The 26,799-nt window shown below is 41.2% G+C and overlaps 3 protein-coding genes across 3 annotated transcripts in view; 2 read left to right on the forward strand and 1 right to left on the reverse strand.

The window, feature by feature from the left end:
• Positions 1 to 81: 81 nt before the first annotated feature.
• On the forward strand, positions 82 to 2,053 carry LOC311015890 (uncharacterized protein). The gene is made up of 2 exons (XM_084013332.1): positions 82 to 421; positions 1,068 to 2,053. The coding sequence occupies exons 1-2, from the start codon at positions 189 to 191 to the stop codon at positions 1,687 to 1,689; spliced, it is 855 nt and encodes a 284-aa protein (XP_083869458.1). The 5' UTR covers positions 82 to 188; the 3' UTR covers positions 1,690 to 2,053.
• Positions 2,054 to 12,443: 10,390 nt separating this feature from the next.
• On the forward strand, positions 12,444 to 14,084 carry mrpl33 (mitochondrial ribosomal protein L33). Its single transcript, XM_084013967.1, has 4 exons — positions 12,444 to 12,584; positions 12,949 to 12,967; positions 13,099 to 13,205; positions 13,662 to 14,084. The coding sequence occupies exons 1-4, from the start codon at positions 12,563 to 12,565 to the stop codon at positions 13,709 to 13,711; spliced, it is 198 nt and encodes a 65-aa protein (XP_083870093.1). The 5' UTR covers positions 12,444 to 12,562; the 3' UTR covers positions 13,712 to 14,084.
• A 140-nt stretch (positions 14,085 to 14,224) lies between these two features.
• rbks (ribokinase) overlaps positions 14,225 to 26,799 on the reverse strand; it is a 31,200-nt gene continuing 18,625 nt past the window's right edge. The window contains exons 8-9 of the mRNA XM_084013963.1: positions 22,110 to 22,292; positions 14,225 to 14,417 (exon numbers count right to left, since the gene is read on the reverse strand). Of these exons, the coding sequence (XP_083870089.1) occupies positions 14,244 to 14,417; positions 22,110 to 22,292 (357 nt within the window). The 3' untranslated portion in view covers positions 14,225 to 14,243. The remainder of the gene's footprint in view (positions 14,418 to 22,109; positions 22,293 to 26,799) is intronic.

A 26,799-nucleotide genomic window follows, 5' to 3' on the forward strand; every position in this document is an offset into this window, starting at 1 on the left:
CTGAATCTGATCATGCAGCAGGCCACTTCTCACGTCCCAGAAGTGAGAGTTTTTTTTTCGGACCTGTGCGGTATTGCACCAGCATACTTGACCAGATTGTTGACAGAAGGCTGCCAAGAGCTTCATCCACAAGATGGAACTTCAACAGCAGGATCGTCAACACTGTGCACGAGAACCTTGATGACCTCATGCAGTGTTTTGAATCCATCAGGACATCGGGTTCATTTGACAGCACCACAGTGAGAGAGGCATCAGGCTTCCTGAGGATGCTGCAAGATAAGGACTTCCATTTTTTTCTGCAGCTGTTTCATCAGATCATGCTTCACGTTGACATGCTGTACCAGCAGCTGCAGAAGGACATTGATGCAGTCTTCATCAAGCGTGCCCTCCAGAGCTTCACAAGCAGTGTGCAGGCAATAAGGTAAGATAAAATAATATTGTTCAATCCTTCTCAATACTGAACCTGTCATAAAGAAATACATTCACTGGTCACTTTACTAGGTACACATGTGTAACTTAATACAATCCAAAACAACAGCTCTGCTATAAAATCAACATTAATGTAATTTATACATTTTCAGTTTTTGTTGATGCCAATAAGGTGATAATTCTACTTTATTACTGAGGTCATAGTGGGTGATTGTGGAGTATTGGAGTGCATTATATTGACTGGTGTTCCTAATATTTTGTCCACTCCATTAACATACAAAATATTAGAAAAACTTTTCAAGGTAATGCAATTCAGTACACCACCACCATCCACTGCAACATCAATAATACAAATAAAGTAGAATTATCACTTTTCTGACGATGTCAAAACTGAAAATGTATAAGCTTGGTAAAAGCAAAAGTTATAGCAGCTGTTGTTATGGATTGAATTTGATTGCACAGGTGTATCTAATTAAGTGGCCGGTGACTGTATATGCATAAAGTAAAGCTAGATACTATTATTACTAATAGCTAGATAAATATTAGTGTTTTGAAATGAGCATTTTCTTAAACTTTTCTAAATGCTACCAGGCACTTATATTTTCATGTGCTAACACTGTTGGTCTGCTTGCCCTCAGAGACTCCTCTCAACAGCAGCAGGAAGTAGCGACAGGAAACACAAGACCAAGGAGGGCCTTGGGAGAAGAGGAGAAGCAGAAGCTGTCCAGGGAGATCTGCAACACAATCCTGGCTCACGCCAAACAAAGGTTCTCCTTCAGCGACCACCTTGTGAGTGCCACAATGCTACAGGCAGAGATGTTTGAGCAGCACTGCCATACATTTCCTGTTGAGGCTCTCAATGCCACTGTGAGGGCATATCCCATGCTGAACAAGGCAAAGCTCAGGACAGAACTGTCTCTCATCTATGAGAATCCAGAGTTCAAGGGCTGCTGTGGTGCTCTGGCACTGTACCAGGTTCTGCAGAGATACAACCTCCAGGAGACATTTTCTGAGACTGTGGCTCTGTTGAACATTCTCATTACCACTCCCATGACGACGGCTGAAGCTGAGCAGTGTTTCTCAACACTGAACAGAATCAAGACGTTCCTGCGCAATGCAATGGGCCAGGAACGTCTGAATGCACTGGCCATGCTTTCCATGGAGAGGGAGCTAGTCAGGAACATGCCTGATTTTAATGAGAGGGTTATTGATCACTTTGCTGCTCTGAAAGAGAGACGAGCAAAATTTCAATACAAGTAATCTAGTGACACTGTCATTCTTAGTGTCTGTCTCTCTCTCTGTCACACACACACACTGTATTAACTGTTAATGTTGGTTTTTAATAGTTTCTTTTTTCATTCAAATGCTGCTTTCAGGCAATATGTTCATCTGTTTATTTTTGTTCATGTTCATTTTTGCAAATCTATCCAATTGGCCAGAGATTATTTGTATTTATAGTTCACTGTTGAATGTAAGCACTTTTATTTGCACTTAAAGATAATTAAGCTGCGCACAATCTTTAAAATGTTGTTACTGATATGGCAATCTGTACATTTACTGCATTTACTGTTTGTTTCTGCAAATACAGAGTATTGTTTGTGTAATGCTGAGCAATTTGAATGCACTACCCCTTTATTTGGATTTATATAAACTATTTCTAATTAAAAAAACTACTTTAAAGAACTGTAAATAAATACTTTTAATGTTGACTTATATGTAGTCCCCTTTGTAATTACTGGTAAAGCAATCGTATCCGTCCATGTTCAAAGATATTTGAAGGTAAACTGATTCACAGTTTCTCTGTTTATCTTCATTTGTAGAGCCAAGATAATTTTATTTGTTGAACACTCCTGGATGTATATACATTTGGTATTGCTATGTAAGTTGACCAGAAAATAACAAGATGTGGCAATTGTCTTGCTGCCTATTAATTTTCCCATATAACGGGTCATCTTATCAGAACAGTTGCCCCCCCTGAGAAATTTGTCAGGGGCCGCCACTGGTCAAATGGCTGAGCAAAGGCAAGTTCCTGGAGCGTTTTTGGGCCATCAGGAATGAACTACAAGTGTTTCTGTCAGAGCAAAAGAGTGCTAAAGCAAAACTGTTCACAGATTTCCTGCAAAATCCAGAAAAGATGGAAGCTGTGGCATTTTTGACTGACATAACATCTCACCTGAATAACCTAAATCTGAAGCTCCAAGGGAAGAACAACACAGTGTGTGACCCGATCTCAGCAGTGCGGGCTTTCCAAAGGAAACTGGAAGTCTTCAAGAGTGACCTACAGGTAGGCTGTTTAACATTTTCTACCACACACATTATCTGGGTTTTACTTCTTCTTTTTTTTTTTTTTTAAACTTCATGCCCTTTTTTTAATTGATTATTCCTTTTTCATTTTTACCTATAGGAGGAATTGCTTCATTTTCCCAAACTTTTGGAACAGACCAAAGAAAAAGCAGCTCATCAGCAACATGTTCCATTTGTGGAGAAGCTGATTGAAAACTTCAAGACACACTTTGATGACTTCATATTGGGAAAACAAGTCCTTCTGTGCATTGACAATCCATTTTTGGTCAGAAATCTGAGAGAGTTCACTTCAGAAGCACAACAAATCTTTCCATGGGCCACAGCTGCTTCACTGCAAAGTGAGCTAATTGACCTGCAGGAAAACATTGCAGTGAAAGAGACTCAGTGTGACATTATCAACTTCTGGACGAAGATGGTAACTGCAGCTAGTTTCCCTCTGCTGCAGAAGATGGCACTTCACATTCTGACGATGTTCGCATCAACCCACTGCTGCGAATCTGCGTTCTCAACAATGAACGTGGTGAAGAACCAGTACCGCAGTGCACTTACAAATGAACACTTGCAACAGTGTGTCCGCCTGGCCATCACACCATTTGAGCCAAAGTTCCAAAAACTGGCAAAAGACACAAGATGCCATTTCTCCCATTAAGCAGTGTTTCATACTGACAGGAAGAATGTAAAATAGTTTTTCGTTACACTTTGACTCCTTTTTTTTGGTTCCATGACAGGTGTCATTTCTTGTTTTATTCAAATATTTATTTTAATTTAGTCAAAATGGAAATTATATTTTATTTAAGTGCAGTTGTTGTTGTTTTGAATAAAAAGGACATCATTGGAATATTTCAGTACAGTACCAACCTCAATAAATGGACCTTTGAGTCACTGAAAAATATCTTTGTGGCCCTTGAAGATTTGTATTCGAGTACCCCTGGTCTAGTGTTTTAATTGATTTGCTTCGGGTGCACTGTGGAGTGGGCAAGACTGTTTTTAATGCCTGTCTAGCTAAGAAACATTGACTTGCGCTAGCCATAGCATAAGCGAACTCGGCAACTAGAAGAACTGAATGAAATTTCTTGAAAACGTCTCCTCACTTGGAAAATAGGTTTTATGTCCAAAATTCCGAACTATCCCTTTAACCATGACCCCATCATCTAGCATATCTGCTAAATCAAAAACCCTGCACCAAGAGCCTTTGCCCTACAGCACGTCCCACCCTTCAGTTAGAGCAAACAATAATGACAACCCCCCTGCAATGACATCTCCAGCCATTACTGTGACAGATGTCATCCCTCCAGTTGTGCAGCAAATGGTGGTAGAACAGGTTTTGAGGGTCACTGAAAGCGTGACTCCCATGCAATCTTCATTCCGCCTTCACCCCTGCCCCAGCCTTGCCATTAGTGTGTGACACGGCACCTTAAAGAAAGCATAGCGGGAAATAGGCATGAAAGTGGGGAAACGTAAATGCAATGCATACGTGGATTGTGTGTAGAAGGGCATGTAAATATTTCCTGTCATGTGTGTTAAGTTTCCTCTGTGAAAAGGTGGTGATGGTGGTTATTTTAAGTTAGGGTCCTGTCTTCCCGTGCGTTGATGAAGGCGCACCAAAAACCTTTTATTATGGAGGGGTGCGCCGGGGCAAGGGGGACCAAAAAAAACGGAATCTGGGGAGTAGCGGGAGTGTGTGAGCGTGGCGCCAGCAGTGTCTGCAGCTACTGATAAATAAATAAAAAACATTCCTACGATTAGCGTAAACGGCCGAAATCGCGTCTGGGGAGTGAGGACATGAACTTTATTTTTCTTTCATTTAATTCTGGTACTCCTGTTTCGGTGCGCCACCAAGAAGCGGGCGCATCACGCTGGGATTCCCGGACTACACGTGGGCTCCAAACATTTTGTGGATTATATTTTTTTTGTTTGTTTCCTGGACAGTGGATTATTCCGAGGCAGCGGTCCCCTGAGAGCTCCGGGATCGGGACTCTGTTGCGCCAGGTTTGGTTGCGTCACGTGGACTCAGTTTATTTCTGGACTGCACGAGTGCTGGGGAATTGGGGATTATATGTATGCCATACCTTGTTTTGGGGGAGTGTGTAATACAGGCGCCGAGCGCGCGTAATGGACGGGATGTGGCGACGTGTCGTTATTGTTCAGGGTCTCCTGAGTTCCGTTATTAGGGAGGCAGGCTTCGGCTATTAGAGACGAACGAATATTATTTCTTTAGGCATTGGACGTTATTTTATTTGTTTATTTACATTGTAGAGGGTACCACCTGTCTGACAGTATCGCTTTCATCCCAAAAGAATCTTTTTGCATATTAACGGCTCAACTAAATATATATAGTTGAATTGTTATAAGTGTATCTCCACTGTTGGTTCTGTTGGATTCAGTCTATGGTTCAGTAGAAGACCCAACATCAAATTCTCTTTTACATTTTACCACAGCGTAGAAAAACACACACACACAAGCGACGTATACATCTTCCTCAAATTCTGTTTAAAAAACAGCACCATACATACAATAACCACAGTTCAAAAATGATAACTTAAATTATTCACCAGAAAGTTCAATGTTAGGCACAATCTCCTAGAAGCCACAACTCACAAACTCCAGGTGTCGATCCACTTTTGCAGAACCAGGTGACAACAGAAATAAAATAACCATTATTTTAGCTTCTAGCTTCTCACAACTATCGATTTTCGAGTGTATGTATGCAGCAAATTGACCATCCCTAGCAAACACATTAGTCAGAAAGAGAGAAAGAGAAAGGCAAAGTAACTTATGTCTCCATCGAAGTAACACGTTGCACAAAGGCTTAATCCTAGTCGGCTCACAAAAAGAACAAAATACCTCCAAGAGGAAAGTTTTATCCGTGCAGAAAAAAATGAAAGTCTGGAGTTTTCTTGCAAAATCCACGGCGCAACGTCGAAGATAATCCCTCTCGTGTCTGACTATTAACTACCATTGCAGAGTTTTTTTCTTGCAGCTGAATTCTGATTGGCTGGTTGGGTCTATCATCTAGCTATCATGCATGTGTCACGTGAACAAAGGGCTATTTCACTCTAATGTCACCTGGAAGTCTGCAAAGCTGCAACAGTCACAGTCATTACCAATGAAATAATGAACAATATCAACATAAACATGTTGTTTCTTATGTCTTATTTATTTAACCACAGATTTTTTTTAAATAAACTACAGTTAACCCTTAGTTTTTTTTTCTTCTTTTATTTTTGTTCTCGTGGTTAGGGTCTAGTAACCTGGAAAAGTGACTGAACAATAGACAGCAAGGGGTTTCCTAATTGAGTGTATTGCAGTCTTTCAGGTTGCTGCCTGTGCCTCTGAGAACATCTGACAGTAGTTGCAATATCACTCTCTTGAATGATCTTTGAGGGGGTGGTTTTCCCATCAGGCCCTCAGAATCTGGAGGCTCAGGACTCCCTTTCACTGTATACTCTTATCCATTCCACTGCCATGTGAACTACCACCTCTTCGGCAGTCATTAACTGACAGATCTGAGAAGTCAGGAAGACTTTCATCTGTGAGCTTGGGCTCATCAGAGGGAGCTTCATTTTAAGGTTTCATTCCAAATATCAGAGGTGTCAGAGAGGATATCTGGAATGGTTCCAAACAGGACTCTTCTCAGTTTTGGGGAAATAGACTCTTCTGATTCAGGAATGAGGACATTTTCTCTGTCAACAGCTGCTCTGTCTTCAGATGAGTACCCCCTTTCTCTCTGGTGCAGAATACAGCTCAACTGAAGACTCAGCATCTCAGTTAGCTTGCCTTAGCATCTGTTCTACCCATTAAGGTACGGTTTCTGACTGGGTCAGGACAGTCTTTGTAATCAAGTCAGTGTTCAAGGTTTGTTCAGGTAAGTAGAGGTAATAATCTTTATCTTCTGAATCTGAATTGTCTTCTGGTGGTTCAGACTCATCAGTGACTGTTGGCCTGCTTTCTTGTTCTAGGTCTGTTGACAACTGGCTTTGAGGGTTTCTCTGGCTCTCCAACAGGTAAGAATCCACAGGGCAGCAAGAGATTTCGATGTAGCGTTCGAAGTGGACCATCTCTGCTGTGCTCCTACGCCAAGGGTTGAATCAACAACTCATCTGTCAAAACGTAGCTGGTTGCGTTCAGCTATCTTTGTTGCATTCTCTGCGGCGATTCTATAGCTCTGTTCTAGGCCTTTCCAAGCATGAACATACTGGGAATGTGATATAGGAGCATCACTTGCAGGTAGGCCAAATGCCAGATCCACAGGCAACCAAGGTTGTCTACCGAACATAAGTTCATATGTGGCGAACCCCGTCACATAATTTCTCGTGCAGTTGTAGGCGTGCAGTAGAGGTTTGACAAACTCTCGCCAATGACACTTATCTTTGTTCTCAAGGGTTCCCAACATCTGGAGGAGGGTCCGATTGAATCTCTCCACTGGATTCCCTCTCGGATGATAAGGTGTAGTCCTCACTTTTTGAAACCAGCAATTCGGCAGAGCTCTTTAATGGTGCAGGATTCAAAGTCCGGCCCTTGATCACTCAGGAGTTTCAGCTCTCAGCCTGTTCATCTGCATCTTGTTGAATCATCTGGATTCTTCTGTTGCATATTTACCATTTCATTAACTCATTTTTAAACCTTTACTCCTGCCTCTGTGTCCGAATTGAGTGTTTGGTTCCAGATTTCTTTGTAAAGATATCATAAAATCTTGAAACGCAGGCTGGTATAACCTGAAAGCTTTGTACACACTTGGCTAAATATCTCAAATTGATTGGTTGTTTTGGTGTTTCTCTGATAAATATGTTGCAAATTGTAAAACTAATCCTGAAGAACAGGCCAGTTAGCAATTCTGATGATAAGAGCACGATGGCACTGATTCAACTAATCAGCGTGTCTTCAGCTGCCTGATGCTATTTATATGCAAAGTAATATTCCCCCCCACAAAAATCAAACTGGAAGCTGGTCAACCTGACAATCCAATGAGTGCATTGTGTTTTCTGTCCCGGTTTAGCTTTATTTTTCTTTTTTAATCCTTTAAAACTAAACTAAAATTCTGAACACCTCTGTAGCCTACCTTTTATATATGACAAGTGATAATGCCTCTGACGTTATTAGGTAAGGTATTCCTTCCTCGCTTTAAAGGCCAAACCAGATCATTTGTTACAGATAGTAAAGATACGGACGTGGTGAAGTGAAGGGATAGACACACTCACTCATATACACGTTCCACTCCTTTAATACAATAGTGAATAGAGCATGATGCAAGCTGGAGAGTGCCTCTGACTTTGTGAGTCATCGTTTTGCCTGCTGTGGTCGGGTTGTTGGGTCAAAGTAAGAGCAAACCATTGTGACAGTTACAGTATTATGTATTTAAAAGAAATAATAATAGGAAGCAGCCCGTGAAAATTCACTCTAGGAAACATGCAGCCAGTGCTTCAGTTATTAATTTAATTAGAATTCATTCAAAATAGTAAGAGCATCATGAGTCATATATCACACTTAATGATCGCAGTATTGATTGTGAACCAGTTTCACCTGCTTTGGTGCAAATTAAATGACCTGCAGACCTGACCTGGTACCTGCAGTCCAATCAGATTCACAGGTAGTCCAGCTCCTGCAGGATGGCACATCCATACTTGTGGTCACAAGGAGGTTTGTGTCTCCCGGCAGTCTCAAGAGCCTGGAGGTGAGGTTCGCCCAGGGCGTCATGAAACCTAGGACCGCCACTGCTCACAGCCCAGCACTGTGCAACTTGATTAGCATTCACCAGAGAACACAAGAATAGTCTGGTCCACCACTGGATCCCGGTTTTCTTCACAGATGAGAGCAGGTTGACACTGAGAACATGTGACGGCGTGAAAGTTATGCTGCCTGTAACATCATCCAGCAGGACCGGTTTGGTGGTGGCTCAGTGATGGTCTGGGGAGACATATCCTTGGTGGGTCTCACAGACCTCCATGTCATAGCCAACAATACCCTGACTGCTGTTAGGTACCGGGATGAAATCCTCAGAGCGATTGTCAGACCTTAGGCTGGTGCAGTGGGCCTAGTGGGTTCCTCCTGGTGCAGGACTAGCCTGGCCCCATGTGGCCAGAGTGTGTAGGCAGTTCCTGAATGACATGCTATTGACTGGCCCTCTCGTTCCCCAGACCTAAATCCAATTGAGCACCTATGGGACGTTATGTATCGGTCCATCCGATGCCACCAAGTACCGCCACAGACTGTCCAGGAGCTTACTGATGCCCTGATCCAGGTCTGGGAGGAGATCCCCCAGGACATCATCAGCTGACACCAGATGTTGTGGGGAGTTCATACAGGCATGAGGGGCCAAATACATTACTGATTCACATTATGAGTTGTCGTGATGCAAGTCACACAATCAGATATTTTTTTAACTTTGATTTTCAGTGTGATTTTGAATCCAGCCCTCAGTGGGGTGATGACTTTGGTTTCCATTGACCTTTGTTATGTCATTGTGTTTTCAACAAATAATGCAATGCATAGCAGTAAAGATTTTCAAAGATCTGATATGCGATTTGAAGTGTTACCTTCATTTTTGGAGCAGTGTAGTTTAATGGCTCGACACCCTTTCAGCTAAAGTATTGATTATTTTAAAGCTGCACTAATCAATATTTTTTATCACAGAATCGATCCCGACTCGCTCTGCCGTGCACATGTGGGCAACAATAACCTCACCAGATCAAAGCGGCTGTAGTTTTTGGGGACAGGCGCCAGGTTTGCTCTCCGCCGACTGCAAGACCCAGACCCAGACCCAGGACCCAGGGCTATCGCCTCATCTCTGTTTAGAGTTTTTCCTCCAGTTATGTTGCAGATTGTGAGGTCTTTAGATCATGATCATAAGATAGTGGGCAACAATGTTTAATGAAAAAGTCCAAGATCAGTCTCAAATGATGTTTATTCAAAACATCCATTAAGCTCACAGCTCGTCTGTTCTTGAAATCTCTTCAATCTTTTTGTTGTTTCCTTGATGTAAAAAAAAAGTCATAGTAAAATCTTATAACATAAAAAGACACAACAATTAATAGTAAAGTATATCAATAAGTCATAGAATAAATGGTCAAATATCATGTTGGACATTGAACCATACCTGTACATATTTGAGTGCCTCAAATAGAATTGAACACATAAGTGATACAGAAGCTGGACATAATAGGTTGTAAATGAAAAGAAAGAGAGTGGTAAGTGAAGAAAATAAGTGGGAGAAGGAAAGAGGAGCTAACGTCCGGAGTGGCTGTGGAGAGTGCTGAGTGGGTGGGGTAGAGGAGGTGGAGGAGGAGGAGGAGGAGAGCTGAAGCTGGAGCGGTGGTCTCAGCCTCCTTCTCAGAATTATCCCTTAGTGACGCAAGCTCCTCCACTCACATCCTGACAGCTGCTCCCTGCCTGGTTACAGCGCTGTCCAATAACATTCATGTTCATTTCCGCTTTAATGCATGGCATTCCCCCACTGGGTTTACCAATACAGCTCCATTTAGGCTCATTAGCACATGTTCACTTGTGTGTTTTAAATTTTTTTTTTTTATCTCTATCTAATCCATGCACTGGTGGGACCCTGGTGTCGCATACACACTCCTTCCCTTTGATGAAGAGACGCTGTGAAGGAAAACAAGCCATTATTCTTACTCCACTCGTCTCTTTATTTCCGTAACATAATTAAATAATACTATTGTTATTTCCAGACTGACGACAGACAGACAGAACACACCGGATGTTCGAGAGATATTGAGTGTTTTGATGACAGCTCTCTTAGGTACGATAGCAATAAAGTAACAACATGATTCTCTTTCCAGGAATCCCTCAAAAAAACATCTGAACAAAACACTGAAAGTGTATTAAATAAAAGCAGAAATAGTGAAAAATGGCATTAATATTCTAAAGAGTGATGTGAAATTGGACCTTAACATTATAATAGTGGCTAAATGGTATTACAACAGGTCCAAGTAGTGCAAATTCAAATAGAGATATAAATACAGACTGAAATACGACAGTAAAACTGGAGCCATTTTTCTTACAGCCATTAGAGGTTTTATAGGCACAGTGGTGCCTGAGGTTAAATTCTAAGGTCAGCCTGCCGAGAGGGAAAACATCTTACATTTACAGTTGATCATGGTGAATTTCCATTATGGTATAGAGAAGTGAAAATAGAGCCTGGTTTAAAAAAATATAGGCCTCGACACAATTTTATTTTAAATATCGTTTTATTTAGAAAGGCAAATTACCATCACATACATTCATTACAATCTTAGTCATTCAAAGACATAGATAAAGATGGTTACAGGAAGTCCATGTGATTTTGTCCATATTGCCCTTCTGGATTTTTCTTTTTCCGGACTCTTACTTGTTTTAGTTGAGAACAGTATCAAAACAGAACAGAACTGGGGAGCGCACCACTTGAGACAATCCAAATAACTCGACACAATTTTTATAAATTGTGTTTATATTTTGTAAATGTTGCTTTACAAAAAAGATATGTTCTATCTGTGATGGAGTAACTTTTGACAAAATATGAAGCAGTATGTTTTTCAGAGTTTTAAGCATTTTGATGATTAGTGGGATAATATCGTGACATGAAAGTTTCATATCGAGCCATGCCTCGAGGACACTAAGCGTCGGGTTAAATGGGGAGTCTTGGCTTGTTCACAGCCCCTTTCAGTACTCAGGGAGTATAATATTAAACGCCACCATCACACTATCAGACGAACAGAGAAGATAAATAAATGAGGAAACAGCAGGGTGTTTTTAATGGTACTCCAGAGATCAGTGAGTTATCTCAGACTGCTCTTCATCTATTTGTAAACTGAATGTTTTCAGACTTGTTCTTTTGTTGCACCTAAAAGACAGGAAGCATTTGGAGGTGTTTTTATTTAAAGATTATTATGCAATGGTTTTACTGGTCCGGCCCACTTGAGATTAAATTGGGCTCTATGTGGCCAATGAACTAAAACGAGTTTGACACGCTGTTCTAAGGGGTTAAGGGGACTTCCAAGGTGACATCATTGGTATCTAACCCATTCATCTGCCTGAGTACTTTGATGTAAAAAAAAAGGCTTTCATTAAGGGTCTGGGACATTCCATTCTTTTCCCTTAGAGCCCATTCATGAAATCTGAGTTGCTGCCCTGAGGCCATGAGACATTTTGTTTGTTCATGTGAATAAATCTAATTGAATTAAGTTGAAATGAAGTGAGATGAAGATAAGTCAACTGTAAAACTGCTTGAAAAACAAAAAAATTGCTTCAGTACATGGAGCGAAGGACATGTGCATCATTATTTTAGACCAAAATAACAGTTGTGGACAGATTTTGATTGGAACTGACAAAGCCAGCTTTGAGACTTTGTTAGATAGCAAAAGGGAAAATGATGACCACGTCCAGCACGACTGTATTTGACAAGCAATAAGTTCACAGTGCACCCTTATACTACTTGTACATGTACTTCTGGATGTGACAGCTCCACATCTCTCCACCAACCTATATGTCTAATGATAAAAATAAAAGATTGTGTGCACAAAGCATTCGCCTTCCTCTTAAAGGGGCAGTCCGTAACATTTCCATCTATTTAAGAGTCTTTTAATCTCTATCAATCAAAGAGCGAGTTAAAACGATGGTGACTGATCATGTGACCCCTAATGAAAGTGCTTGTACTTGCTGCTTTGCCCAGAATTAGGATCTCCATGTCTGTGACGTAACGCTGCTCAGAGTCAGGTGTACTGTTCCTTTAAGGGGACCCGGAAGTGCTGTTGAACCAGACCCAATGTGACTTTCCATTGCAAACATCGTTGTTTTTAAGGCTGTTGTCTTTCTTTTAAGGCTGTTTAACGTGTACACAATGTTTCTCACCACCGCTAATTGTGAGTATATTCATGTAACTTTACGTCGTTATTTAAAGACGTCTGTCTCACGCGTTGCTAAATGAACATGTTTGCTAACCGTAATCTCGCTCGCTAGCTAGCTAGCTGTTAGCTCCTGATGTCAGTTAACGGCATCACCGTGTCGGTGCCCCGAACCTGCGTCTACCTACCCGGCATGTGTTTCCTGTTTTTGTGTCGCTTCCATCGTGAAAGTGTTGTATCGACGTCATGTAGTGGACGTAGCTCGCTATCTGTTAGCATGTTTCCCGTTTCACGGAGCTAAATAATGTGTTTGTAATGTGTGTTTATACGTCAGTATAATAATAATTTGAATACACATCCTCTGCTCTTCTTCATTTCTCAGTGGCAAAGGCGAAATCAAAGTAAGTGGCATTGTTATGTATTATTATTATTATTAAATTAGTGTGTGTGTGTGTGTGTGTGTGTGTGTGTGTGTGTGTGTGTGTGTGTGTGTATCAATCATATGTCATTGACTGGTGTTGTTTTCTCTCAGGACCATCTTGGTGCAGATGATGAGTGCAGCCGGGACGGGTTACTTCTTCAACACGAAGAGGAACCGTCTCAGAGAGAAAATGGTGCTGCGCAAACACGATCCGTTTGGTAAGACGTTGTGAATTATAGACAGCTATTTTAATGCTCTACATATTACGCTAAAACCCTTTTATTATCAGTCTGAGCTCAAGGACAAACCTATTGTTATGTTCATTTTTAACCAGGTTGTTAATGTTTTAGAACAAGTCATTAAAAACTGCCACTTGGGACTTTTAGCATGATGACCTCCGTACCTGGGATCAAAACCTCCAGCAGAAACCTATAAGGCAGACTTATTTCCAGGCTCTACTCAAGTAAATGTGGTAAACCTGCTACTTGATATGAACTTTGGGAGTCAACAATAACCGTTTTACAAAAAACATTCTACATCACATCAGCTGCAAGATCAAGTTCTTATTGTGCACAACATTTTACCACCCATTCTCCATGATGATATGTAATCTTTGCCTTGTTTATATTTTATAACTGTAACTCTTATTTGAAATCTGTTTTCTGTCTCTGCAGTGAACAAGCACGTCCTGTTCTTTGAGAAGAGGAAGATCAAATCGATTTAACAATGCACCAAATGATATGGACAACAAAGACCTGCTCGGTTTGAACTGACTTTTTTTATTGTCATGGATTATACAAGCGGTTTCGTCAGTCAACATGTGTTTGGCTGGCTGACGTGTTGTGACAGGATCTCTTCAGGGATCTGGGAAAAGGCCTCTACTCTCCTCACTGCGCCAGTTCAGGATGATGCAAACTCCGGCTGAGCTTCAAGAAAGTCTCAACTAGCTGTTGTGTGTTATTCCTTTTTTCATTTAAAACAGGCACCTGTGATGGAACCGGTCTCAGTGTTAAGATATTTGTCAATTAAACTCTTTAAATCTATTGATGTCTGTTGTAAGTAGGCTTGTCATCACGTTCTCTGTTCATTTCAGTCAACAGTCAAATTTAAGAAAAAAACAATTACATCATTTGCCATCCCCGTTCATCTTATTGTTCATTCTCAGATTTCTTCACAGCAGCTTCTTATATTTCATAAGATGGTTGCGTTTCTCCAGACTCGTTCCAGACTTGGTCCATTAACGCTGATCTGCTGCTCTAAAACAGTTCAGCTGGTAGGTCCTTCTTGAAGGGGTAAGACGTCTGTGTGCCAACTGCCTGCACACTCACTCCCGCCACCTGGTTTGCTCTCTGGGCCATCTCCTCCAGATGCATTGTGGGATAACGGGCCATGAAAAATGCCAGCGCTCCAATAAAGCTGTCTCCAGCACCCTGAGAAGAAACAATATTACAAGAATGCTTTATTAAATTGCACCCGTAGTTCAAACCGTTCCACCGTGGACTTCCATAGCTGCGCTGCTCAGCAGAATCCGAAAAGTTTGAGAAGGTTGCAATGTGTTTGTGAGGAGTAATAAGACGGTGAATCCTTGTAAAAACGATGATTCATCTCGAAGCTTTACCCACTTAAAATGCTTCATACTGTATGGTCATACGAGTATAGCAACTAGGTAAATATGAAAGGATGTGAACAGTCAGCAGTAGGGGGTGCTGTGGCATTTGTTAGCTGCTCTCCAAGTCTTGTGTTGCTCCTGAAGTCTCAGCTACTTTTAAATAACTTGCAACCTTGAGAGAAAGTGTCTGTCGGCCCTTTCAGAGGAACATCTGTATTACGGGCGTTACTCATATTCACATACACCTTCTCATAATGCCAGCAGAATGATGGACGTAAGAAGCTGGAGAAATATCTTAAATAGTGATTATTAGATACATAAATACTTTAGTGATCCCGAGGGAAATTGCAAGCATCCATTAGCAGCTTAACAACACAACATGACAGACCAACCTATATCACAAAATCACAAACCTATATACGCTACAGAACAAGTCCAGCAGCTTCCATTAATATTATTATATTATTAAGTATTTTTAACTGAGCTACAAGAAAAGTGTTGAGTGCACGATCTGTTCAAATGATTTGAAAAAAGACAATTAAATAACTATAATTCCCCAAATTGTTGCCAACGAAGAAATTAACCCATAAAATGTCCTTTTTTTAACATTCTAATGAGAAATTGGAACAAACAAGGGAACTAAAAAAATCCTCCAAGTCAGCTGAAAAGCACATGGCTGCTTTAATCACTTGTCAGTGACCATAACCACCAGCAGCTCTGTTTAAACAGATGAACCGGCCAGTTTCCCCTCCTCATCTATTGATAGAGAAGGAATGTGTCGTCTACGCCCTGGAGGGGGTTTGGCTGGATCGTGACACTGATCGCTGATGGGAAAAGGCACAATGGTATGTGGCGACACGCTCATGTTTAACCACAAATCAGCCCCCCCGCCCCCCCACTCACCCTGACGCTGGTTCTCACAAGCCTGTGCCATTACTCATCACTGTGGCTCTCAAAGGAGTTCATTGCACTTTCTTCTGAGCACCTCTATCACCCCCCATCCAACCTCAAAGTAACCCTTCTGTGAGGGGTGATGTTGTCTGTTGTGCTGGGATGATTCAGTGACACGGGGCAAAAAACAAAAACCCTAACACTGACCCCTGACCCGGCAGAGGGCTGGGATCAGGGCCAAACCGGGTCCGTAGTAGTCACTTTTCACAAGCACTTCGACTGGTATCATTCAAAGCATCTTTTGTCCATCCAGCTTATAGATCCAAACCATGTAGGAAGGAAAGTTGACATTTCAAGGGCCATTATAGCACCCCACCCCCGCTGCACGCCACTGGTGCGATTCCTGGAGAGATGCTGGAAAGAGTGAGATCAGAGCTGAAACATTTCGCAGGCCTGGTGGATTTCCATGTTAACGGCATGTTTATGTGTTCGGTCTGGTAGCTGGGCTGGGCGACAGTACAGGCCAGCGTTTTGGGAATGAGGCTTTGGTGAAGCAGTCCTACTGGTTTGGCGCTGGCACGTCTCCCAGTTCACATGACGGGTGGGGGTTGATGCTTGGGAACCAGTAACCCAGCAGAGCACAGTACAGAGCCGAGTTTCAACGGCTACATGAGGTCATAGAAGATAGAACATGTCTGTCTTTGTAGTCATGGCGATCCATCATTACTGTTCTGAATCATCTGTTGGCATTCAACTAACCCACAAATCCATGACGAAACACCGCTGTCTGCTTTGACTACAATAAAACAGGTTTCTTGTAGTTTTAAGGGCTAAACTTGTTCATAGTCAATATATTTATGCTATTTGAAAATGCTTAAAAATCCAAGAGTAAAGCTCAAAATTCTATTCTTTTCAGGTTCAAAACAGATATAATACAAATGCAGCAGACAGTATTTACATGTATGTTGAATTTTATACAAATTAAACTGATTTTGGAGATCACCATCGTCTGAATTGGGCCTGGAATACAGAGACGGAAGAAAAAGGCCATTAATAATATTTATACCATCTATCTAAATGTATGTTGACTGAATTTCCAGAAAGCAATTTTAAGTTGCGAGATCATAACTCGCTATAAGTGTACAAATAAAAGAAAAAAACATTCACAATGAACTGAATTAGTCATTTTCAGATAAAAAAAAAAAATCTGTAAATTGGATTGGTGAGAAAAATGTCAATAATTGTTTTTTACTTGAACACGTGAGCTTCAGAGGATGACTGGTTTAGTCTGAATTGAATTCATCAGACTTCATCTCAATAAGATTTTCTCATATGAGCTGAAGAAACGGACATTTTAATTGTGTATCTGCATTTATGAACCTAAAATTATTTTGAAATTGTGCCAATGCAAAGTGAAATTACCTTCTGGATTTTTTTTAAAGGGGAATATAAACAACATCCATTGAGATAGATACAATTCTTGAATATAATTGGTTTTATGTAATTAGATTCATTCTACCTAATTATATAAAGTTACTATGTATAAATTAGTAATAAGTTATTATGGCCTGTCTTTGCTTCCATATCGTACTTAATACATTATTATTAATACAAATAAATACAATAGACTTCTGTCCAGCTGAATATTACTCTTGCCAAATAATTTAAGTATATGTGATGTATTATCCAGTGTATTTCCTGAACAAACAAGTCACAAGAAGAGGAAGAAATGTGTGTTTGTGAGGTACGACGTGCGTTCTGGCTCAGTCGAAAATGTGCTGGAAAAGTGCATTGATTTCTGCCTCGAAAATATGAATGAATATTACAAATTTGAAATCTGTACTCTTGACCGATTAGGCACATTCATACTCCAAAAGTCTGCATATGCTTTGTTTTAGTGTACGTGTGTTAAACCTGCAATACCTCGTTAGCGAGGTTGCCTTTATACACATGAATATGAAGAATCACTTTCATGTAACTTCCCACGTCATTTCTTCGAGAGCCAATCCACGAAACGAGAGTTCACTGTTGAATCTGAAGTTGAGCTCACTTGACTGTACGCGGCGCCCTGCGACCTTTCCCCCGTCTTACCAACGTCTCCCCGGCTGAGAATGGCATGTGACGCTACCAGATCTAGTGAATGAAGCTCAACGAGGCTGACAAGTGCTCCCCCCTTCAGCCCCGCCGCCGCTGCCCTCCACACAGTTTGGTGAAGGTTAGATCTGGAGGCCTGTCAATCAAGTGACACAAGCGCTCGCCGCGGATGAGCTGTGATGCTCTTACTGGATCGACTCCGTCCGCCACGTCTTGACCTCTGCGCCGCTGCTCTCCTCTGGCACTCAGACTCAAGTCAGACGTGAGGATGGCGTCCGCGAGGAAGTGTCGAACAAAGTGGGAGGAAGTTCTCTACACTTTGACGTGGTTGTTGAACTTGGTTGCTTTTTGTGAATTAAACTCCTAAAATGGTTCAGTTAAATTCAAACCAATTAAGAGCATATTTTTTTCCATTTAGGACAGATTCAAATCTTAAAATGTCAATTGGGTCGATTTATATCAGCAGACCTTTAGACATTTCCATTTGCTGTTATGAACAAAACACCAGGGAAGTGTCTTTTAAATTCCTCTGACAGCAGCTTTAGTGGCGCGTGGAGAATAAATAGAAGAAGAAGTGAATAGTTCACACCAGCAGCGGTAACCTCCGCGGCTGTACAGACAAACAGAGGAGCGCCTACAGAAACTCCAGAAGTCCGTCAACAGAAAAATCCGAGGACAAAGACAACAGCAGCGCCCACACGCTGTGATTGACGTGTGATCTTTGGAAAGTGCAGTGCAGAAACACCGCAGCGGCGCGCCGATGACAAAAACAAAACAAAAAAACAGAACCCATAGAAGATGCAGATTTCAGAAAGGGGCGCATGTCTTTTTCATGAACCTCTGGAAGCCTCCAGAACCTGGGACTGTGTCCCTCAACCGGAGACCTCCTACAATCCTGCTATTAACTCCTGAAGCCTTTGTCAATGAAAGGCACCCGGGGGAGAGCAACTGACGGGCAGCGCTGAGTCACCACGTCTGAAAGCTTACAATGAGACTTGGGAACAGCCGGGGACGACTCGTGTGAACTAACGAGGGAGGAAAGATTTTTAAAAAAAACACACCTAGTTGGACCAATTGGTGCTCTCGCGTCTTTGATGCATCCGCTTTGTCTCGGACCTCTTTGATCGACATGCCTGCACTGGCAGAGGGCCGGCCTCACATCTGGGTTGCTACACGGCAGCTGCTGGAGCATGTGCACTCCATTAAATCATGGTGATGTGGCAATTTTGTTCTCGCTGTGTCATGCTGACCTACAGTTGGCAGGGTTGATGAACACTCGGGAGGTATTCCCTTACCTTAAGCCTCCAGGAGGGAATCGTCCCATTGGTCCTTGCATGTCTCCAGTCATCGGAGAAGACTGGGAATCATTTGATTGTCCAGACCTTCCAGCAGCTGTAATGTCTGGTTTAGACGCCATCGTCTACCTTTATTCGCCCTACACAGTGGACCTCCCGGAGAAGCGGAAAACCGAGGCCACCCAAGTCCTGCCGGGGCTAAAAGGGCTGGCTGGTCTGTGTTTGTGTGTGCTACGGCTTCATCTAACTGTCAAACAAAAATAGCCACGGCTCTCATCTCAGCGAGGGAAGCCTGCACTCAATTTAAGACAAAAGGGAGACAAACGGATAAAAGGAGGAGAGATGGGGGAGACCCATGAGTGGAATTACTTTGTTGTTCATCCAGATTCACGACCCTGACTCAGCCTGTAATTGCTCGTGCCACGTAGAATGTGTTATTCAGACAGCAGCAGTAGGAGCGGATGATGAAATAGTCACAGGCAGGAGGGAGCTAAACGCTCTGGCATACGGGCACGTCATTAACCAAATCACTGGGAGAGAAGCCCTCCACCTGGGACGAGGCAACACGACCTGACGAACCAAATCAGAAAAAGGTGAATGCTTGTTTGCTATCAGGGTCGGGGTCGTGCCACCCGCGGCGCCCGGCTACCATTCAGCCGGGAGAAAATAGTGACAAAACCGCAAAGTGAGTCAGTGTGTTGATATCGGAAGGAGTTGCAGCCGAGAATACGGTCTCAGTTCACAGTTCCCATACTGAAAAACAAATCCTAGTGCTGACAAGTCTGGAGCCACTGTTAGAGAAACACAACCGACGCAGTGAGTAACAGGAGAGGTAATCATAACTAAAGAGGCCTGTTACCAGAACACGCTCAAAGAAGTGAATAATGATCTTGATAACAACCTGTTGTTTTTTTCCCTCGCCAGTAAAAAAAAAAAGGCCTTACTGGAAGAGGGATTATGATGTCCAAAAGAGTTAAACACTCCAGAATTTATGGGCCCATCAAAGAAGAGAAGGGGTGGAGTGTGTGTGTGTGTCTGCGCGGGGGGACATGCACCAGGCCCGACCACAGCTTTCTGCTGACTGATGCAAGCCCAAGAGGTGAGTCATGGGAGGGGGAGGACGGGGCGGTGGGTGACTTCTCCTGGGGGGGGGATGGGAGACGGTGAATGAGGGTCGGTGTGCTGCGTCTGCTTGGAGATGTGTCGGCACGTTCAAGAAAGCAAAGCCCCTTTGTTTGTGAAACGCCAAAGTAGACGCTGCAGTTCGGTTCAGCTGCAGTTCATTTTGGAGTGTGTCTGAAAACACATCATGACACACACACACACACACACACACACACACACACACACACACACACACACACTTACTTTTTACTGCCTTTCTTCTTGGCTTTTTCCAGGCTTTCGCAATATCTTTTTCAAGTAACGCTTGTAATTGTTTTGATAAACAACATTTGGAAATTATAGCACAATAAAAGTCCTGCGGGGGAACTATTCAGTGAAAGAATCCATTACAGAAACAATTAAAAGGCTCTAATCAAACCTGGTAAGCACAAAGGAGTGATTAACACCTCTGTGCAATGACGTGTTTGGTCCCACAAAACCCTCAGAGACAGGAAATGCAAACATCTAGCCGAGGCTCCTGTGACGAAAATAAGCCACAGCGGCCGGTGTGAAATGAGTCAAGCGTCGCTGGCCTCTTTTAAAAGATTAGAATCCTCCTTTTAGGAGAGGAAACAGCCGGTGGTCACCACATCCCCGATGATCTTAAACCGTTCCACTTCAGCAGCACACAGATCTGTAGCTCCACTGCAGCTCAGAGTGCCAGGAGGTCATTTGACTACGACTTAAAAAGGGGTTGTGGAAGGAACACGTAATCTGACGTTTTTCTGTTCTTCCGCTGTTATTGCTTATATACATTTTTTAAAGAAATCCCCTCCTGGAAGAAGGGGGCTGCTTTACATCATTTCCATTGAAAACAATTTCCTTTTTTCTAATAACTTAGTTGATTGTGGAGAATTTCCATTTTCTGTATGACCGTAAATATCATAATATAAGTGAATTGAAAAAGCTGTTAAGCTGGCTGTCATGGCAGAGAAGAGAAAATAGAGCCTGCTTTAAAAACACAGAAAATACTTATTATTTATCCTTAATTTATGCAGGGAGCCCTTAAGATAAATTATATTCTTATTTGAGATTATTTGACTGTGTTTAATAAAAAAGGATGTCGTTTTTTTTTTTTTAACTAAATGCATGTTTCAAAAGTTTGAAGCATATTTTCATGATTATCAGCGTAATATCATTATCAATTTTGAATCACAATTATTAATCAACACCATTTCATACCATGCCATTACCTTCCTAACCTACTATGAAATATAAAAATACATGTGGGAAATGTTGAAATAGTTTTTCTTGAAAAGATTTGTTCTTAAAAATGATAAACAAGTACATAATCAAATGATTAAATATTATGATTTATAATAATATTTTTTGGAATGGTATAGAATATTACAAAAATATTCCATTGTTTTCTTAAATGTATTAATACATGTTTTTTTTATATTTTGTAATATTTTATATATTTCCATCTCTAGAGGTTCAAGTTTCTAACATGATGGACAATTTGCTGATTTTTCAGGTTCATATGACTCTGAATTTAATATCTTCCAGATGTTTATCGACAAAACAAGCAAAAGACAAAGGAGTCACTTCAGCATTTTCACTATTTTCTGACAGAGAAAACAATCAAATAATTTAAAAGTAGTTACAAAATGTATCTAAATGTAAATGTCATGCTAACATGTTCACAATGACTATTTTAAAAAAGGCAGAAAATATTGAATATGCCCTATTTCCACAGGCTTTACAAAAAAATGACTGAAATGATTTATAAATAATCAAAATAGGTACTGATTCATTTTCTGTCGATCGTCTTAATGTGTCAGCTCTGTACCACAGTATTGGAAAAAAAAGGATGAAAAGTTAATGGATCACCAAAGTGATGCAAATGAGGTGAAAATAAAGTAAAAACGCAAAGGTTGAACTCATGGCGGCAAAAAGAACAGTCAACAGGCTCATTGAGATATTTCATTACAGGCCGATTAACTGATGCTAAAAAATCCTCTGGTTCAAATCCCTGAAATATGATAATATGCTAATTTCCCTGTAAACTGAATATATTTGGGCCTTAATAAATCATTGAAAAACAGAGTATATGTCGCCATGCTTACCGTCGAGTCCACAGTGGTGACTGCAGTAGTGTGAACATGCTTTGAGGTTGACTCCTTGACAACCACACAGCCTTGGGGTCCCAACGTGATGATGACTGACCCGCAGCCTCGCTGCAGGAGCTCGCGGCCGGCCCGATGCGCCTCCTCCACGTTGGCTACGGAGGAAGCAGTCAGCAGCTCAGCCTGGAAGGAGACCACGGAAACATTCCTGTCATTCAGAACGGCAAACGTTTCTTTTTCTTTTCTAAGTCAGGGAACTAAACCAGGCAAAACCAGCACTAGTGTGGGATACTGGAAGGATGCATTCTGGGAATTCCCCAAGGCAAAAAAAAAAAACACGCGGCGCCCTTTGAGTCGTCAAAGCAACACCACGAAATCTTTGCTTTGAAAAAAATCCAAACTAAAGCCTTGCCTCTGGTGAAGTGCACCGCTACCATCCACTATGTCCAATCATCTCTAATTAGTAGTCTTTGCTCACTAGCTTGAGCTTACCGTTTTGCATTAACAGTTGTGTTATGAGTCAGCTCTTAATGACACGCTGAAGGTGGTCAAACGGCCTCGTTAAACACACTCAGTCTGTTTAGGATTTGCCAGATCCGTCAGTAGTCTGCGGGCCCGACATTTTCAAAGAGCAGCTTCTCTGATGAAATGACTAAACAGTGACAAAGCAGGACTCCACAGCTGATGCTGGAGGAAGCTCAAGGAAACTCCGAACCGCAGCAGCTTCCGTGAAGATGAGTTATTTCTCTCCGCTGATTAAAGGCGATGGCGTGCTCCAAAACATGACTGAGAGAAAGATATGCGACGGCGGCCCTCATTCAATAGGATCACATACTTTTGTTATTCGTCACGCCAGGAGCTCCAGTGTGCGGCCGTTTATTTATATTTTCTTGGCCTGAAATAAACCGTTGCTTCGGTTCAGTTTCCTTCATGTTCTATGTTCTTCATGTTCTTCCACGGCGTTAAACACAAACTCACATCCTCATTCCTCAAAAACAGAGACACCTCATAGCAGAACAAGTACATTCATGCAGTGAAGTACAAATATTGATAAATATTATTTTGTCTTGCGTGATTGTAGGATTTACTGTACTGTAAAGTCAGTCTCTGGACTACATCATTTATATGTATACAGTATAATCAATTAGAATAATTTACAAAACATATAATTGAGGATAAGTCCTCTCTATAATAAGTTGCTGTTTGATCAAATCACTTTTGTTAAGAGTTCTGCAAGTTGAAACTTGTGAAAGTTAAGCCTAAGAAATACACACAAATACACAAACAAAAAATACAAATATATAAAACATATTACTTTAACATAGTACTTTAAGAAACTATAGATGTGCCTCGTGTTAATGCTTGCATTTTTAAGAAAGGTAACAAAAAGATTCCAGTTTGTTTTGTCTGTATGCAGGTTATCTTCTCTAATATCATGATGGCGTTTTGGTAATCTCACAGAATGGATATAACACGTGGATGTCGTCATGGTGATGTCACCTGTGGTTTGTGGACTACTGTTTTGTAGCTACGAGTTCAGCATTTTGGCCATCACCATCTTGGACTTTTGGGAAAGGAAGTGACCATATTTGGACAGCGGAGGAGCGACGGGTGGGTCTGACACGAGGCAGAGCAGCACCCTGAATGGATCTGGATCCATCTGGATTCTGGTGTGAAGATGCTAACAATGTTAGCTTCATAATACAAGGTGAACTTTACAGTTACCACACTTCTAATGCTGAACCGCATTAGTAGCGTGGTAGCGAGGCCACGGTAGCGGTGCCATGGTAAACTGAATTCTTTTAACAGACGGGTCGCCCCCTGATGGCCAGCAGAGAGAATGCAAGTTTAAGCCACTTCAGCATGGGCTTTACTTTTCAGAACCGGAGGTTGCCACCTGGTGTATCAATACGTTAATACTTGGTCTATTCGTTACACCATATGGATACAATACACACATGTTAGTCTGTTAGCTTTAGGTCTGAAGGGTATAACTTCAAATTGTAGTACATTGTACATTGTCCATGCAGGACAGGCACACTCATGTTTTCTTGTTATTCTTCACTGTTAAGTCTATAGTATAAATATTTGTCACTGTGAAATCTCACTGAGAAATTTGTTGCTCACAAAACCACACGTGAAAAAAGTAAGTAATATGATGTTCCTTGTGAGCTCAAAAATGCATTTCAGTGTGGACTTCCCCTTTAATTTGCTGCAGAAAATTACAGGTCTAAAATCCTCCTCCTCTATAAATCCTACGGCATGAAAAACATACAAGCATTAAAACAAACCCTGACGTGTTTCTTTCTGTTGTTATTATGCTGTTAAAGTGTGTGAGATCCCTTTCAGATCTCTGCATGATGAAGAGATGTGGATCCATTTCGGCACGCGAGGTCCTCAGGTGGACATCAAAGATAATTCCCCTCACTATAAAGCACTTCAGCATAGAATGTGGGCTGAGGATCAAAGAGGGTCTGCACTTTGTCATCCTTGACCCCCCCCCCCCACCTCAGCATGGTACAGACCACACACACACACCTGTACAGAATGTCTGCCAGCTCTAACCCCTTTTCGAAACTAGCGTTGAAAGGGGTCCAGAGGATCCGACCCCCCCTCTGTCAAAGTGAACAATGACCTTGGACAGTTCAAAAATAAACCACAGTGTATCGGTGCTTTCAGAGCCCGCAGCCACCCCGGTGTTGTCGGATGCCAAGAGAGAAAAAGAGCCGCTTTGTTAGTCATCAGCTTCACACCAGGGCAGGGAATCAATCTACCTCCCTCTGTGCACAAGAATATGAGAAAGTTGAATTATGTCTCTCTCGCTGTCCGTGTGTGTGTGCTTATCTCTCACACACACACACACACACACACACACACACACACACACACACACACATTGCACAAAGCAATAGGCAGTATGAAGCCGTTGACAAGGTGGGTGTATTAGGAAGAGTGTATATGTTTAGCATATCACCAAACGGTGGAAATAATGTGCTGTAAATTTTGTATAATTTTTCTCTTTTGCTTTACACAGTGTTTGGATTTGAAATGTAAGTTTTTTTTTTCTTCAGTTAGTATATTTTCTTGCTGACAGGATGTCTAATTATTGTTCCTTTAAATAACTAACTTTCTTTTGTTTTATATTTTGTCTAATGAGTTGGCTCCTGTCAGTCTTGACCAAATCCTTTTACATTGCTATATATTTATTTTTGCATAGATTATAAATGTATTAGTTCTTTATTAGCATTAAATTGGATGAGTATTCTTCCATTACATGAACAGCAGTTAAAATGTGGACAGGCCACTCTGGCTGAATCATCAGTACAAAAAAATAAGTGAAATTTCATTTAAATAATAGTAGATTTAAAAAGTTCCAAAGCTGCGTACATAAACAGCTTGTCAGCAGAATAAAAACTCAACAAAACAACCAATAACTTAAATATAATCATATTTAAAATCTAAATATATATACAGCAATAACAAAACAAATACTTATAAGACAATTTTCCAGAAAAAGATTTAGACCAAATGTAAGCAGATTTTATGCAAAACCAAATTTAAAATAAGAAAAAAAATAGCATCAACCTAATTCACTTCTCAATTCCTGGAACATTATATACAATTATTGGAACTTTTTTTTTTTATAGCAAATAAGATTTCAACAGATGAAATGTTAAAATCAATTTTAAAAGCCTGTTCACAAAAGAATAAAAATGAAGGCACACTGCTTTGTTTACTTTGAAATGTTAAAAGAGAAAGTAAGAAAGTAAGAAAATGATCTTGTTTCCCTGATAATAAAGAGTCTTTTATAATTTAATAAAGTGTCCCTTGACATTTGGGAGGGATCCATTTTGTGCATCAATTTATGTTTCTTTACTGTTCTTTACTGTCAGACTGTGCTTCCCCCTTTGGTTTTTTATCACTTTCACAGTAGGTATAAACAATATATAATAACTAAAAGCCTATATTTATTTTTAATATTATTTCTGGCACATTTATTTATTTATTGAGTTCTTATAAAAATGTACAGAGTTTTAAATCTTTTAATCATAGAATAGCAAATGCTACTTTAAATGGCTGTTTTAATATACAAATGTTTATAAAGTTTATAAATTATACTTAGAGCATTAATATAGCAGCAACCACTAACAACACTGTTACCGTTGATTGCATGCACTGTTAGCTGCGAGCCGCCGGCTCAGCCGTCGCCATGTGGAGGCACTAGATATACCCTGAATTTCATATTGAGAACACTTTTTTTGCATTTACATATACAGTATACTCTCACACACACACACACACACACAGATCATAAATCAGAATTCACCTTCCCTTTCCGTGCCCTTTCCACCAGTCCTCACATATAACATGACTGTACCTCCATGACCTGACAAAAAAAGAGAAGAAATGTTGCTCTTTCGTCAACTCTCCCTTTCATGTCCCCACACCTGGCTACAGCTTCCCTCCGCCCCACACCACCACATCAAATAGAGACTCCCAGGCAAACCCGCATCCACTTCATCCCCGAGGGGGCGGCTGACTCAGCCACAGAGCACATCTGCCTTGTTGTTTTTACTACGATTCCCATCAAACCCTGCCTCCCGTCACCCATCAGTCATCACCTGACAGACATAAGGTGCCATGACACTCGCGTTTACCGTAAAAGGGGTGGATGGATACTTGTTTCCCT

The sequence above is a fragment of the Eutrigla gurnardus genome (assembly GCF_963514095.1).
Source record: "Eutrigla gurnardus genome assembly, chromosome: 7".
NCBI classification, from domain to species: Eukaryota; Metazoa; Chordata; class Actinopteri; order Perciformes; family Triglidae; genus Eutrigla; species Eutrigla gurnardus.

Bases quoted from the DNA above. Each gene is read 5' to 3' on its own strand.
- LOC311015890 (XM_084013332.1), top strand. From the start codon at position 189: ATGCAGTGTTTTGAATCCATCAGGACATCGGGTTCATTTGACAGCACC. The intron at 422-1,067 runs GTAAGATAAAAT...GCTTGCCCTCAG, and splicing joins AGCAGTGTGCAGGCAATAAG to AGACTCCTCTCAACAGCAGC.
- mrpl33 (XM_084013967.1), top strand. From the start codon at position 12,563: ATGTTTCTCACCACCGCTAATT. The intron at 13,206-13,661 runs GTAAGACGTTGT...CTGTCTCTGCAG, and splicing joins GCGCAAACACGATCCGTTTG to TGAACAAGCACGTCCTGTTC.